At 35.3% G+C, this 16855-nt stretch overlaps 1 protein-coding gene across 5 annotated transcripts in view; it reads right to left on the minus strand.

Moving 5' to 3' along the window:
• Window positions 1–16855, minus strand: part of ACAP2 (ArfGAP with coiled-coil, ankyrin repeat and PH domains 2) — a 154500-nt gene that overhangs the window by 29975 nt on the left and 107670 nt on the right. For 3 of the 5 annotated variants that reach the window (XR_010338953.1, XM_012448967.3, XM_012448963.3), the window contains exons 11-14: window positions 8619–8639; window positions 4444–4495; window positions 2867–2967; window positions 2172–2277 (exon numbers count right to left, since the gene is read on the minus strand). Coding sequence is in view for 4 of the 5 variants with exons in the window: in XM_012448967.3 (XP_012304390.1) it covers window positions 2172–2277; window positions 2867–2967; window positions 4444–4495; window positions 8619–8639 (280 nt within the window). In the remaining variant the exon portion in view is untranslated. The remainder of the gene's footprint in view (window positions 1–2171; window positions 2278–2866; window positions 2968–4443; window positions 4496–8618; window positions 8640–16855) is intronic. The other 2 variants (XM_012448968.3, XM_012448965.3) reach the window with 1 other exon arrangement.

Raw genomic sequence — 16855 nt, forward strand, 5'->3', positions numbered from 1 at the left:
AGCTAAGTACATAAATACAGCATAACTTGGGTCAGCCACTTCAAGGAACACAGCACTGAATCCGAAACCCATTCACAAAAGTATTAATAGGAGGAATGATTGTTTAAGCAAGACATTCAATCCTACTGTCCCTCCGCATCTCCATACCACTAGGTGACTGCTCTCTACACATAAATACAATGACTGGAAGTTATTCTCTGGAGAAGTAAAACCAAGAGTCTTAGACTTCACCTGAAAGGTGGAAGCCAGAGGATTGAATAAATGTATACATATGATATGCTAAGATACCCAGCACTTAGTTCCCAGCCAGTCCCTCACACCTATGTGGGAGATCAATGAGTCTTCTCTGGGAAATCACACCAGCTGAAAAGACTCAAAAAGACCCTGATGATGGCTGTTCCTCAACAAATGGTCCAGACTTAGGCAAAAGTCAAAGTCAACAAAGTCCTAATTTTGTGCTCAAAGCTTCCAAAGAAGTTTTTATAGTGCCTAACTTATAATCATGATCAGATAGCCAAAAGAAGCCTCTAACACAATGGCACTCAACCTTGGTTGTTTATGGAACTAACCTAGGAAGCTTGTTAAAGTATTGATGCCCGAGTCCCAACTCCATTCAAGTGTTCTGAGGTGGTACCTAACCAGTGGGAGTTTTTTAAGCTCCCTGTGTGATGACATCATAGTATGCAATGATGGTTAAAACCACAGGTCTAACACTGATTCCATGAAAAAAGAACAGGTCTATATTTATAAACATTTAGTGGACAAAAGAAACTCTTGGAAATTAAATATACGCTAGCAGAACTGAAATATTCAAAAGGAGACTTGGAAGATTAACTGAGATTTCCCAGAAAATAGAGCAAAACAACACACACAAACACAAAAATAAGAAAATCATAATACCAATCCAGAAATTCCAGAAAATACTGAGAAAATGGAGAGGAGAAATACAAAAGATCATTAATAAGAAAAGCTCCAACATCAATACTGGAAACTAAAAAAACAAACAATGCTGTTAAAATTCTCAAGATTATTTCCAATCTAAAAATATCCAGCCAAACTACCAATCAAATATGAGGATAGAATCAAGACATCTTCAGACATGCATGGAATCACAAATGTCTCATTTTCAGGAAGCTACTAGAGAAAGTACTTATGTTTTGCTTAAGTCAAGGAGGAGAAAGATATGGGATACAGGAAATAAAAGAATCTCCAGAAATGATTTTGTAAGGAAATCCCAGACTGATAGCCATGCTGCAGGCTTAGGGAGCAACTGGTCCAGATTGGAGAAGTGAGATTTTAGAGACAGACATATTGCAGGCTATCTTTGCCAACATGCCCTTTGTCAATGTTCCCATCATTTGTACCCAGACAAGTTCACATCAACTTGGCTACTACCGATCAAATTCCTCCTTTCCTCTCTATGCCTTTCTGCTTGGATCAAGTTAGTTGTCCCCCGCCCCGACCCACCACAATCCCATGCTTGAAAAAGTTCTGCTTTGATCGATACTTGGGAGCTGGAAGTTGGCCACAATAAGTTTTGAAATACAATTTAGAAAGCAATCAGTTCCTCTAACCATATTCCTGACAGTTATCTATCACTAAGCCTATGCCACAATCTTGCCAGATGACCCAAAAGTGGTGAGTTCCATTTCTCAAGACTCGTTTACACACTTATTTCCTTGCCCAAAATACTTCCTTAGAAAGCTCTTTGACAAACTGAGGAAAGACTATGACCTAAGTTTCCACATTCAGCTTATCTTATTAAGGGGCCTTTAAGAGACAATATTATGCTTTCCTTTTTGGCTTCCATTCATTTTTAAATTCATTCAATTTTAAATACCTTTCGTGATCATTATTTTATTTTATAATTAACTAAAATGGCACAATACTTCAGGGGAAAAACACTAACGGGGAATACCTCATTCCAATCTGGTTTATGTAGTCAAATATTAAAATAAACATAGATTCAAATACTGAAATAAAATGGTACATGAAATCAAGATACATAAACAAGAGAGAAATTAAATCCAGATTTTAAAAATAAAACTCATTTCAATTACATAAAATCATCTTCCATAAAAAACGATGTTTTATATAGTCATATAATGTTGCAACTAAAATCAAGAACTTTTGGCAATGTATTATTTGGTATTGCTAATACCTCTACTAACCTCTGATTCATCGCCCTTCTCTCTATAAGCAGTAGCAATGCTGGTTTGAACAGCCTTAATCCATGCCTGGCGCAGCTTTTCAGAATCTGCCTGGAGCATACAACTTCTACAAGGAAATAACATATTGTTTTCTCAGCTAGTAAGTTAATGACAAAAAAAATCCTATAAGCTTTATATTTTGTCCACTTTGCTATTTAATAATTTTCTAGCAAAAAATAAAAAAAGGTCTTATTTCATGTATCTTTAGGGCAAAGTATGTTCACAAAGAAATTAAGGTGTCAGTGAAACAAATTATTTCTTCAAAACAAGTAACTCATCCCTGAACATTAAAAAAGAAAAAAAAACCGCTTAAATTTACCATACAAATATACAAATACTCATTTTTTTTCGACTGGGTACAAATATAAAATGATAGTTATCAAAGAAACTCATATAATTTCAATTCATCATAATAGCAAAAAAGTTTTCATAAATCACCTTTACAGAATTGAAAGAATATGATAAATGGTAGAAGTTACATAAATATCTGACTATAATATCTGTAACTAGTAATTATTAAAATTTATTGTTAAAATTTTTCTTCTTCTTTAACACAAATAATTACAGAAAAATGCAGATTTTTCTACTCTGGAAAGTTCTTTAAGACAAACTATAAAAACATAGAAGCAAATCACAGATTCTTTAGAACCACTTACTTTGTTGGAGAGACCACCTCAAAGCAGAATCGTCGTTCTATGTCTTCACAATGTTTCACTGTACAGAGCCTGAGATCCTCAACTACTACAGTAGGATTATCCTACAATAAGGAAACAAAATTTCCATATTTTTCAATCTAAGTTTTACTATTACCAATAATAAGATATTTAAAAATATTATTTGGCATAACTGGTCTGATTTTCAAGATTTATATTTTAGATACAGATAGGGTTTATCAATATAGATATAAAAATAAAGGTAATTTTGTCCTGTTAATAATTGTATCTACCTCATAAATTATATAGAGATTAAATGAAATTGTTTATATATAAAGAGCTTGGTCCAACACTTGATACTTAGTAAATGCTCAATAAATGTTAATGTTCTGTGGATTTCCTTCCATCTTCTTTCATATCCGTTACTCTCCTAGTCCCCACTCACATATAATAAAAGCTACTTTCCTCCAAAAGAGAAGCTTTTATTCAGTAAAGTTTTAAGTATTTTATTAAGAAAGCTATAACTTCTTAAAACACCTAAGAGAATCAGAAAGATTTTATCACTTTCTACTATTTAATAAAAATATAAATTCAAAACCAAGTTTATCAGAGTAGAAGAAACCATGAACTAATTAGCTAGATTAAAGGGCTTCTGTCATACAAACCTGCTACCACAAAACTAGCAAGTAAAATTTCATACTGTGTCACTTCAAGAGAAGATATTTTTAAATCTGCAGTTTACAGAATATTATTCATAAAAAGTCATCAATTAACTAATGATTGATTCTTTAGTTTCTAGTTATTTTTAATATTCTCAACTCACAACAGTAGGATTGAATGTCTTGCTTAAACAATCATCCCACTATGCCTTTCCAATAAATAAAACTTTCTCATCCTTAAAATAAGATTGAGGAAAACACGTAAAACAATATTAACATATTCAAGGGGTTCTATTTAAATTACTGTCAGCTTACATTTTAATTAATGTCATTTTTAACCATTCTGTCCTATCACCTTTGGCTCTACTGTGATATTATTTAAAAGGCACCCTCTCTTTCATCTTCAAAATAGTGCTTTGGAATGGCAGTGTTCTTTCTGTCATGAACTAGAGAAAGATACATATAAAGAAATAAAAGTATGTTGTATATTTCAAAATAGCTAGGAGAGGAGATTTGTAATGATCCCAAGACAAAGAAAAATGTTTGAGGCGATGGATACCCCAATTACCCTGATTTGATCATTACACATTGTATACAAGTATCAAAATAGCACATGTACCACAAAAGTATGTACAACTACTATATAACATTTAAAAACTACCAAAACATTTTTTAAAATCCTGTGACCCAGAAAAATCCATTTCAAAGCTAGGAATTAAGAACTCAGGATTCAAAATCACTTTACTTTTAAGAATTAAATGTTGTTATTTTCCACCCTAGAGTCCTCTTACACCTGCTCAAACATAAAAATTACATTAATTTTACACACATTATTTATTGACTTCAATGTTTGCCAAAATAAAGAGATAAATAAATGAAACTGGTAACTCACTGAGTTTTCACTTATTACTTAACACCTACCTTAAATTTTTTCTGGTAAACCAACTGATTATTCTGTATTGAAAACCAGCGCCTAAAGAAACACAAAACAGATTAAGTTTTCATAAACATAACTTATTTCCATTGTTGTTAGAAATGAATATTTGAGAAAGTACTGGAAATCACATTGTGGTAATTATATTTTAAGAAGTGCATTGTATTGTTCTGCTTTACAGAAACTGATTCTAATATGGGATAACTCTTGAAAGTAAAGAACAAACGTTTTTAAAACCACAAGTTAGGAAAATGAAAGTACTACATTTTTATTAATTTCAAGTCATAAATTTACATCCTAACAAAAGCTGTTATCCTTTATGCTATCACCAGATAATAACTGTCTTAAAGTACAAATTTATAATTTTTGAGGTTCCTCAAAAATAACTGAACTCTTTCCCCCAAAATAATTTCTTTTCTTAGAAAGTTGGCATAAATGTATATTGTGAATACAAGTATCCACTCGTGGCCAGGCATGATGGCTCACACCTGAAATCCCAGCACTTTGGGAGGCTGAGATGGGTGGATCACCTGAGGTCAGGAGTTCGAGAACAGCTTGACCAACGTGGTAAAACCCCGTCTCTACTAAAAAAAAATACAAAAACTAGCCAGGCATGGTGGCAGGTACCTGTAATCCCAGATACTTGGGAGGTTGGGGCAAGAGATTCGCTTGAACCCAGGAAGTGGAGGTTGCAGTGAGCCAAGATCAAGTCATTGCACTCCAGGCTGGGCAATAGCATTGCACCACAGCCTGGGCGACAGAGCAAGACTCCGTCTCAAAAAAAGAAAGAAAAAACAATCCACTTGTATACAGTAAAACACTGAAATAAATCGTGCTTTATTTTCAACCTTTCAGAAAAAAATTCAGTAAGAGTTTTATTGGATAAGCAAAACAGAAAACTAATCATGTTAGAACTGATATCTAACAAGAGATAATCACAAATTAGCTTGGCCTTATTTTCATACAAATTACTTCTAAGCAAAATAATCAAAGTTATTACTACAAATGATTCACTCAACTATTTATATGGTTCTGCTCACTACTATAAGTTATTAGGCAAACAATTTACCTACAATCTTCTTTAGAAGAAAATTCTAACCTACGTATAACATATTTACTAATTCTAATTTATTAAAACAATAAAAGACCTAAAGGCATAAAAAAATTCACAGCCAAAAGCCATTCAGAAAAGAAAGCCAAACTTCTTATCAAGCATGAAAAGTAAAACGGTATTTGAATCATTATTTTAAAATTAGTTTCATGTGAGATGATTTCTATCATAATTAGTTATTAATCGATTAGCAGATATTCTACCTTTTCATTGATACTAATACAAAACATTAGAAATTGTATTTAGACATTTAGAATTTCTATTTTTAAAAATTAAGTTAATTATCCAAAGTTGTTCTCACAACATGACTAGAAGATGCTTTTCCATTTTGAAGTCATTTACTAGATAGACTGTTAGGTTTTCTTACCACTGAAAGAGGAATCAACTTTACCATTAAAAAAGAGATTTGTTAAATAAGCATCTAGATAAAATGAGGTGGGTTGCCTCTAAATGCAAATCATCGAGAGGTAAGCTAGAAAAGGAAGAACTTCTGGGTTTACTTTGGGACAGATAATTGGTTAGAAATGTTAAGGAAATACCTATAAACAAACAAAATGGTGCACCCCTGCCACATGGGATGACATGCAATGGAAACAATCTCTGATACTGATTAGTTTATGTAGAAATCATTTGAAGTAGGATGAATGAATTGTAGTAATAAAAATTCAATTGTTTTGTATCATAGTAATATTCTATAAATTGATGAAAGCTACAGAGTTTTACTGAACAACAAAAAACACACTTATGTAAACTTTTCATGCTTCTGAGGTCTTCAAAAATTAATTTCTCTTGATCTGTTGCATCTTAGGACAATATCTTCTAAAATAATATCAAAATGCTATATTAAAACTTATGTTTTCGTCAGAGCTCTATCTGATTAACTCTAAAGATCATTATGTATTTCTGAAACCCAGTTCCTCTGCCATCTATCTGCTTCTGAATGACATTTTCATACCATCAGTTTTGTAAACTCAGGAAAGAAAATATAAACACTTAATTTTATATCTCTTAAGGATAAATGTCATATATCCTAGATAGAAAACATTTTCTGAATAACTTGTGTGTCTTATGACGCTATCATTCCTCCCTTGCTACTATAAATTTAAAAAACTAATAACCTACATTGACCAAAACTTTAATCAGGTAAGTAAAATATAATTTTTAATTCTTTCTATAGAATAATCCTATTTATTAACACTTCCTTGTTGCTGTTGTTATTTTTGAGGTAGAGTCTCACTGTCGCTCAGGCTGGAGTGCAGTACTGCGATCTCGGCTCACGGCAACTTCCGCCTCACAGGTTCAAGTGATTCTGGTACCTTAGCCTCCCGAGTAGCTGGAATTAAAGATACACGCCACCACACCCTGCTAATCTTTGTATTTTTAGTAGAGACAAGGTTTCACCATGTTGGCCAGGCTGGTCTCTTAACTCCTGGTCTCTAACTCCTTGTCTCAAGCAATCCACCTGCCTCGGCCTCCCAAAGTGCTGGGACTACAGGTGTGAGCCACCACGCCCAGCCCTAGTTGTTATCAACACTTCTAAGAAAAGAAAAAGTAAGACTTAAAAACAACTCATGGACTGTAAAACAGAGAAAAAATACTTAATAATTTAATTACTTGGTAACTACAATTTGAAAGTTTAAAAAAAAAAAAAAAAAAAGGAACTAGACCCAAGAAAACAAACTTTGGATTCAGAAACTGACCACAAAGCCAAAATACAAGACAGCTTTTAAAACAGAAAAATTTATTGCTTCATTAAGAAAAATAAGGTACTACTTTGTATCAAACTGAAATAACTCAATATATTTTATTAAATTCTAAATATACTTTAAAAATATATTTATGTTGTAAATATTATTTAATATAACAATTAGAGCATCTGAATGACAAAATGTGGGCAAGAAAAGAAAAAATACATAAACAAAATAATCAAGCTATCTTTTACTATGTTTGATCACTAGTCCCAAAACTACTCTTGAAATCAAGAACATAAGCAAAAGTCAAACTTCTAAATCTGTAGAAGCTTTATAACTAGAACTATACAGATGATGGGATTATTTACACATTCATGTAAGTGCCAAACAGTTAAACACATTAAAAATTAAAAGCCTGAACATGTACCCTCCTTTACTTCCATTTATTTTTATACAAAGAAAATAAATGGCAAAAAAAAAGGGAACTGACAATGTATTCTTTCAACAAAATCAACATGGTTTTACCCAAAGGACTAATCCTAGTTACTGCTCCAATTTTTAAAAAGAGTTTACTAGCTTATTTCTCTCTATATTTTTGTTTATACATATATGTAATTTTTTTAGAGACAGGGCCTTGCTCTGTCACTTAGCCTGGAGTGTCATGGTGCAATCATAGCTCAGTGCAGTCTAGAAATCCTGAGCTCAAGTGATCCTCCCACCTCAGACTCTGGAGTAGCTGGGGCTACAGAGGCATGCCACCGCATCCAGCTAATTTATTTCTATCTACCTATCTATCTACCTATCTACCTATCTATCTATCTATCTATCTATCTATTTAGGCAGAGACAGGGTCTTGCTATCTATCTATCTATCTATTTAGGCAGAGACAGGGTCTTGCTATCTATCTATCTATTTATCTATCTATCTATCTATCTAGGTAGAGACAGGGTCTTGCTGTGTTGCCAGGACTGGTCTCTAACTCCTAGACTCAAGTGATTCTCCAACCTCAACTTCCCAAAATGCTGGGATTACAGGTGTGAGTCACCAGGTACAGCCTTTCTCTTTTTTAAAAAATAAGATATATAAAAAGGATATTATTCAATCTCTATCTTCTTTGGTTAATTATAAACAAATTAAGTATTTCTTTACAGATTAAAACAAATTAAGGAGATGTGCAATTAAAAGGTGTAATTCCATTTCTCAAATAAAATGTTTATATTTTCTTCCCAATTTAAAACATAAAGAGACTTTTTATCCATTGCAAGTAATCCAACTGAAATGCAAGTTAATTATGAGCTTTCTCATGCCAAAAAGGAAACTGGAGTAAGATGAGGGTAAAGGGATGGAAGCCATTTGGTACCTGATATGATCGGGCTTTTTCCTGTCATGTGAAAAAACGGGGCAGGATTAAAACATAAGGGAAAGGTGGTGAAAGAATGAAAACGAAAAATGTGCAAAATAAGCAAAGGACTAGCATGATACAAAAATAAAGCAAGAATTAAGGAACAAGCTTAAGCTCAGAACCTAACAAAATAATCAAAAGTATCTATTGCATTTTATTTACTTTTTATAGACATATGCATTTTATAATTAATTCCAACTCTTAAGAATCTGAAAATCTCAGGAATATTCAAAAAGTTCTTCAAATATTATGTTATAGAAAGTTCTGGTAGGACTTAGCATACTTGGGTATATCTCTACTATTATTTTCTGCCTCAACAGTCACGGCTATAAAATACAGACAGCATTTCACCTCATCTTACTTAATAAGGTGCTCCTAAAAATTAAGGAAAATAATCACTGTAGGAATTAGCTATATAAACCCGAGACAAATGAAAAGTTTTCATAAACTGAGGATGTGAAAGATTATAAAATGTTAGCCAAATAAATGTTTCTCCCAATTGCCCATCCCCATTTTAAAAATTTTTTTTGATTTTTATTTTCTTTTTATTGTACTTTAGGTTCTGGGGTACATATGTAGATCATTTAGGACTGTTGCATAGGCGCATACATGGCAAGGTGGTTTGCTGCCTCCATCCCCCCATCATCTATATCTGGCACTTCTCCCCATGTTATCCCTCCCCAACCTCTCCATCCCCCTGCTATCCCTCCCTTAGCCCCCCACCTAACAGACCCCAGTGTGTGATGCTCCCTTTCTTGTGCTCATGTGTTCTCATTGTTCAACACCCACCTATGAGCAAGAACATGCGGTATTTGGTTTTCAGTTCTTGTGTCAGTATGCTGAGAATGATGGTTTCCAGGTTCAACTACATCCCTACAAAGAACATGAACTCATCCTTTTTAAGGTTGCATAGTATTTCATGGTGTATATGTACCACATTTTCTTTGTCCAGTCTATCATTGATGGACATTTCGGTTGGTTCTAGGGCTTTGCTATTGTAAACAGTGCTGCAATGAACATACATGTGCATGTGTCTTTATAATAGAATGATTTATAATCCTTTGGGTATATACCCAGTAATGGGATTGCTAGGTCAAATGGAATTTCTATTTCTAGATCCATGAGGAATCGCCACACTGTCTTCAACAATGGTTGAGCTAATTTACACTCCCACCAACAGTGTAAAGGTGTTCCTTTTTCTCCACATCCTCTGCAGCATCTGTTGTCTCCTGAGTTAATGATCGCCATTCTAACTGACTTAAAGTGACTTAAAGGCCACACATACTTAGTATTAATCTTTAATCTATGTATATACTTCTTACAAAACAAAAAGCCAATAAAAATAAAACATTTACATCTACACCAGCAGCATACAGATCATTTTGCTTTAAAATATTAAGTAGTACATTCTATGCTTTTAGCTGTATTATCTATTTCAACAAAGACTGAGCAGAGCAAGTAATTATTCAGTTTCATTAATTGTTTTTCCAAGTTTTCACTAAATTATTAATATTTACTTATTTTCCTTCTCCACTCACCTTTTCTGAATTTATCATAAAAAACAAGAGAGAAACAAAAGCTCTAGTAATCCACTAATTTGAGCCTGAAAGGAAGCTGCCACACTGAGAAAATGACCTAACAAAGAAAAATTACTGTGGTAACCTCACATGTATCTTCAGAAAAATATATTTTATAGATGTATAAAATTTTGAGATACTACAAACTAGAAATCTGAAACCAATAAGAAATAAGCTCAACAGTCCACATAAGATGTAAAACTTTTCACTTCTTACGCTATTTCAGTCACATCATACAAACTATTATCTATTCAGTTAAATTTCAGATTTGGGGATGATCTGAAATACACTTGTAATTTATGAAGCACAAAGTAAAGTTTTAAAACTATCTGGAAATTCCTAGTCACACATTTCCCTCCAGTAAAAAAGTTATTTTTTATTTTTTATTTTTATTTTTATTTTAATAGTATATATATTTATGGGAGAAAAAAGACTTTTTTTTTTTAGATGAAGTCTCGCTTGTCTAGGCTGGAGTGCAGTGGCACAATCTCGGCTCACTGCAACCTTTGCCTCCCTGGGTTTGAGTGATTCTCCTGCCTCAGCTTCCCCAAGTAGCTGGGACTACAGAAGTGTGCCACCATGCCTGGCTAATTTTTGTCTTTTTAGTAGAGACGGGGGTCTCACCTTGTTGGCCAGGCTGGCCTTGAACTCCTGACCTCAAGTGATCTGCCCACCTCAGCCTCCCAAACTGCTGGGGATTACAGGCATGAGCCACCTTGCCCAGCCAGAGGTGTTTTTAAATAGTTGATTTTGAAAATACTGTATGTTATAATTCCATAGAAGTACAGGTAATGGCAAATGTGTTTGTATATGATTGGTACCCCATGGTGACTAAAACAAAAAAGATGCCCTAAAACTAATCCATAAATAATCCAAAAAAAAATATTTAAACGGCAGACAGAAAAATCTTCATATTTGAGTCACTGGATTCCCGAATATTTTAAATTAAGGGACCAATATCATAAATACAGAGTCTTTTACTCAAAATCAAGTAAAATAAATTAAGCTGGACAGAGAATTAGATTTTGAGATACTTTAAGAAATTTAAATAACTTCCAAATTTTTAATATTAAAAAGCAGAAGAGAATCCTAAATAACATTTAAAATACTACTCTTCTTTCTTCTCCTTTCTGTCTAGCTCCTTATCTATAATCTGGAAAATACTTTAAGACTTTAGTCACAGGGTTTGGACTTTTCTTATCGATTGACTGATTGAGACAGGGTCTCTGTCGCCCAGGCTGGAGTGCAGTAGCACAATGCAGAGGCTCACTGCAGCCTCAATCTCTTGTGCTCAAGCGATCTTCCTGCCTCAGCCACCTGAGTAGATGGGGCTACAGGAACCACAGCACCACACCTGGTTCGAGTGCGCGTGCGTACATGCGCGCATGTGTATTTTTTTAATTGTAGAGATGGGGTTTCACCATGTGGCCCAGGCTGGTCTCAAATTCCTGGGCTCAAGTAATCTACCTGCCTTCACCTCCCAAACTGCTAGGATTAGAGGCATGAGCCACCATGACCAGCCTTATATGCCATATTCTTTTACAAGTCAGAATTTTACTAGTGTTTTCAGCAAAATGTTCTTGAGTAGCATGTGAAAACGAAATTAATTTGCTATCCATAATTTTTCCTAATAATGTGTTTCAGGAAGTTCTTTTAAAGTGAAGTATTTTTTCATAGTTGAAGTTATATTTTGTTCTATCAAAATAAAGTTTGGAATTTTCGTAAAAACTAAGAAAAATGCCATAGGATACACAGGACTGCTTGAGCCCAAGAGTTCCAAGTTTCCAGTTTTGTATCTCAATTTGTTTACAAACCAGCTGTGTGACCTTTATCTCTCTGAAGCTCCATTTCTTTACTGAAAAAAACCACAATCTATGATTCTAATCAATAACTGCCATTTCACTACATGTAGATGTCATCTCCTTTAAAAGTAGCCTAAGTTCCAAAGGCACTGTATTTTTCCCTTGGTAAGTAGTAGGTAATATCTACAATGGAAGTTAACCATTCTTTCTTGATTTTAGCTGCATTTTAATATCTATGCCAATATAATTCAGAAAACAAATAATAAATAAGGAAATGTTCATGTATAAATCAAAATTAACTTCCTTCTATTGTCCTAAATAGCAGTGCGATACTCCACTAACACTTAATGTGCTTCATTTTGAAGTCTCAGATCATTTCTCATTGGAGTAGTCCATGGAAGTTCATTTCTTCTTAACATAATGGCATGTTTCTATGGATTTACTGTATTTTCACTTTGTTAAACTTTAAAGTAGATTATTTTAAAATCTGAAGGTTAAAATTCAATTCTGACACTGTATCATGAAACCATACTGATTGAGTAATCTTTATTATAAACATTCACCAGTCAAGCTATTTTTTTTTCCAACTTCTACTCTGGCTACAGAAATTCATCAGGAAAGGCTTAAAAGACTACTGTCTACTTTTTTGAGCTTAGAAAATGTCATTGTAATTTTTAATTTTCACTTAAAAATAGCCAGAAACAAGGAGGTAAGGAAATAGAAAAAAAATAGCTAGAAACACGATTTCTAACCACTTGAGTTGGTCCTCCTATATTCATGTACTATTCTTATTTACTTAATTATTTGAGACAGAGCTTCACTCTGTTGTCCAGGCTAGAAATGCAGTGGCATGATCTTGGCTCACTACAACCTCTGCCTCCTAGGTTCTAGCAATTCTCCTTCCTCAGCCTCCCAAGCACCTGGGATTACAGGCATGTGCCAGCATGCCCAGCTAATTTTTTCTATTTTTAGTAGAGACAGCGTATCACTGTGCTGGCCAGGCTGGTCTCAAACTCCTGGCCTCAAGTGATCCATCTGCATCAGCCTCCCAAAGTTCTGGGATTACAGGCATGAACCACCGCATCCAGTCCATGTATTATTTTTAAAGCTCTCTATACTCAGGTTTAACAACAAATATAATCATTATTCTTTCCATTTTATATTTGCTCTCAGATTCAGAAAAATTTATTTTGAATAAAACAAACCATGTACCATGTAAACATCTGGCATATCAAATGCTGGGGAAATGCCCAATGAATCACTGACATTCAGAAATGTCAGTGAATGTTTTTTCTTTTCTTTCTTTTTTTTTTTTTTTGAGACAGTCTCTCTGTCACCCAGGCTGGAGTGCAGTGGTGCAATATGAGGTCACTGTAGCCTCCTGGATTCAAGCGATTCTCCTGCCTCAGCCTCCCAAATAGCTGGGATTACAGGCACACACCATCACATCAGGCTAATTTTTTGTATTTTTAGTAGAGACAGGGTTTCACCATGTTGGCCAGGCTGGTCTCAAACTCCTGACCTCAAGTGATTCACCCGCCTCGGCTTCCCAAAGTGCTGGGATTACAGGCGTGAGCCACTGCGCCCAGCCAGTGAATGTTTTTTCAATGTAACCTTGACACCAAGACATAAAAATAATTACACCAGAAATCCATTTCAATAAAACATTAAATTTTTCCATTTAACAAAAATGTATACAAAGTTAAACTTACCAGGAAATTATATTTACTTTACTAATGTCCATTTTTAAAATAAAAACCACCTTATCATTAAGTTCATAGTAATAAGTTCAGGTAATAAAATATACACATTATAACCAATAAAATCAACCAGAATCAACCAGAATCCAGAATCCAACTACTACTCTTAATTATTACAGAATTTTTTTGACTACTTTTTTATTTTTGGCAAAAATAGAGGCATCCTTGAATAAAAGATTAATCACTGATATGCAAAAGATTGATCCTGGGACAACCAATCTTTTGGTTGAAACTTTAATGTCTTAAGTTATTTCATTTTAGTACAGTACCATATGAGAAAATACAATGAAATATTTTATCCATTCTTTTAACAGATATTCAATAGATTTATATTTTATAAAAATTTGTTTAGCAACACCTACAATGTTTTTGGTAGCAATCAACTTTATAATAAAGGAGCATCAGCTGCCACAACTTCATATATGAAAAAATTTCCATTTCCTAAAACTCCTATTTTGTTCAAGTTATTGCAAAAATCAAAAGATCAGTATCACCTAAAGATTCATTAGCATTTTATTCACAAAGGGCAGGAAAAAAAAAGATTCCTAAGTGATATGGACTGGCTCTGTGTCACTACCCAAATTTCACCCTGAACCCCCACAAGTCATGGGAGGGATATGGTGGAAGGTGACTAGATCATGCAGGCAGTTTTCCCCATGCTGTTCCTGTGACAGTGAAGGTGTTCTCAGGAGATCTGATAGTTTAAAAGTGGCAGTTTCCCCTGAGTTCTCTCCTACCACCTTATGAGGAAGGTGCCTGCTTCCCCTTCTGCCATAATTCTAAGTTTCCTGAGGATTCCCCAACATGGAGAACCTTGAGTCAATTAAAATTCCTTTCTTTATAAATTACTCAGTCTCAGGTAGTATCTTTATAGCAGTGTGAACACGGACTAATACACAGAACTGATACCAACAGACCAGGGTACTGCTGCAAAGATCATCTGAAAATGTGGAAGCCGGTTTGGAAATAAATAACAGGCAGGGGTTGGAGGGCTCAGAAGACAGGAAGATGAGGGAAAGTCTGGAACTTCCAAGAGTTTTGTTGAATGGTTTTGACCAAAGTGCTGATACTTATATGGACAATGACGTCCAGGCTGAGGTGGTCTCATATGAAGAGGAAGAACTTATTGGTAACTGGAGCAAATATCACTCTTGCTGTACTTTAGCAAGAGACTGGCAGTATTCTTGCCCTTGCCCTAGAGATCTGTGGAACCTTAAACTTGAGAGAGGTGACTCAGGGTATCTGGCAGAAGAAATTTCTAAGCAGGAAAACATTCAAGAGGTGACCTGGCTTTTCCTGAAAGTGTACAGTTATATGTGTTCGTAAAGAGAAAATTTGAAATTGTTATCCATATTTAAAAGGGAAGCAGAGTATAACTGTGGAAAATCTGCAGCCTGACCATAAGGTATAAAAGAAAAATCCATTTTCTGGGAAGAAATTCAAACCAGCCTCAGAAATTTACATAAGTAAAGAGGAGCTGAATGTTTACAGCCAAGACAATGGGAAAAATGTCTCCAGGGCATGTAAGATATCTTTGAGGCAGCCCCTCTCATCACAGGCCCAGAGGCCTAGGAGGGAAAAATAGTGGGCCAAGGCCCAGGACTCTGCTGATCTGTGCAGCCTTGGGACTTGGTGCCCTGCATCCCAGCCACTCAAACTCCAGCCATGGCTAAAAGAGGCCAAGGCTCAGGCCATTGTTTCAGGGTGGAAAGCCCCAAGCACGATGGCTTCCACGCTGTATTGGGCCTATACATGCACAGAAGATGAGAATTTAGGTTTAGGAACCTCCACCTAGATTTCAGAGGATGTATAGAAATGCTTGAAGGTCCAGGCAGAAGTTTGCTGCAGGAAAGAAGCCCTCATGGAGAACCTCTGCTAAGGCAGTGCAGAATGGAATGTGGGGTTATAACCCCCACACAGTCCCCATTGTGGCACTGCCTAGTAGAGCTTTGAGAAGAGAGCCGCCATCCTCCAGATCCCAGGAAGGTAGACCCATCAACAGCTTGCACCATGCACCTGGAAACACTGCAGGCACTCAATGCCAGCCCACAAAAGCAGCACAGGGACTACATCCTGCAGAGCCACAGAGATGGAGTTGCCTAAGGCCATGGGAGCCCACCTCCTGCATCAGCCTGCCATGGAATGTGAGACATGGAGTTAAAGGAGATTTTGGAGCTTTAAGATTTAATGACTGCCTGGCTGGGCTTCAGACTTGTGTGGGGCCTTTGTTTTGGTTGATTTTTCCCATTAGGAATGAGAACATTTACCTAATGCCTGTTCTTCCCTTGTATCTTGGAAATAACTAACTTGCTTTTTATTTTGAAGGCTCATAGACAGAAGGGACTGCCCTTGTCTCAGATGAGACTGTGGACTTGGACTTTTGAGTGAATGCTGGAATGAGATGAGACTTTGGTAAACTATTGGGAAGTCATGATTGATTTTGAAATGTAAAAAGGACACGAGATTTGAGAAAGGCCAGGGGTGAAATGATAACAGTTTGGCTCTGTATCCCCACTCAAATCTCATCCTGAAGTTGTAATCCTCACACATTGAGAGAGGGACCTGGTGGGAGGTGACTGGATCATGGGAGTGGTGTCCCCCATGCTTTTCTCGTGATAGTGAGGGAGTTCTCTCAAGATACAATGGTTTAAAAGTGGCAGTTTCCCCCAAACTTTCTCTCTCCTGCCATGTTGCGAAGAAGGTGTCTGTTTCCCCCTCACCTTCTGCCATGATTATAAGTTTCCTGAGGCCTCCCCAGCCATAAAGAACTGTTGAGTCAATTAAAACTCTTTCCCGGTAGTATCTTTGTAACAGTGTGAAAATGGACTAATACAATAGCAACCACTAAGTAAAAATATACATAAACATCATATAGAGGAGAAACCAAAAGGAAAAAAAAAGCTCACTTGTTCTATTCATCAATCATATTGATAATTTGCACTCAAATCTACTTTAGGACAAATACAGGAGGCAGACCATATTCCAAATTTATTTACTATAATGAGCTAGCCACTATAGACCAAGATTTATAAAAATTCTCCTTGCTTCCTTATTTA

The sequence above is a fragment of the Aotus nancymaae genome, unplaced genomic scaffold, assembly GCF_030222135.1.
Source record: "Aotus nancymaae isolate 86718 unplaced genomic scaffold, 86718_ANA_hifiasm-v0.15.2.pri h1tg000067l, whole genome shotgun sequence".
Lineage (NCBI taxonomy): Eukaryota > Metazoa > Chordata > Mammalia > Primates > Aotidae > Aotus > Aotus nancymaae.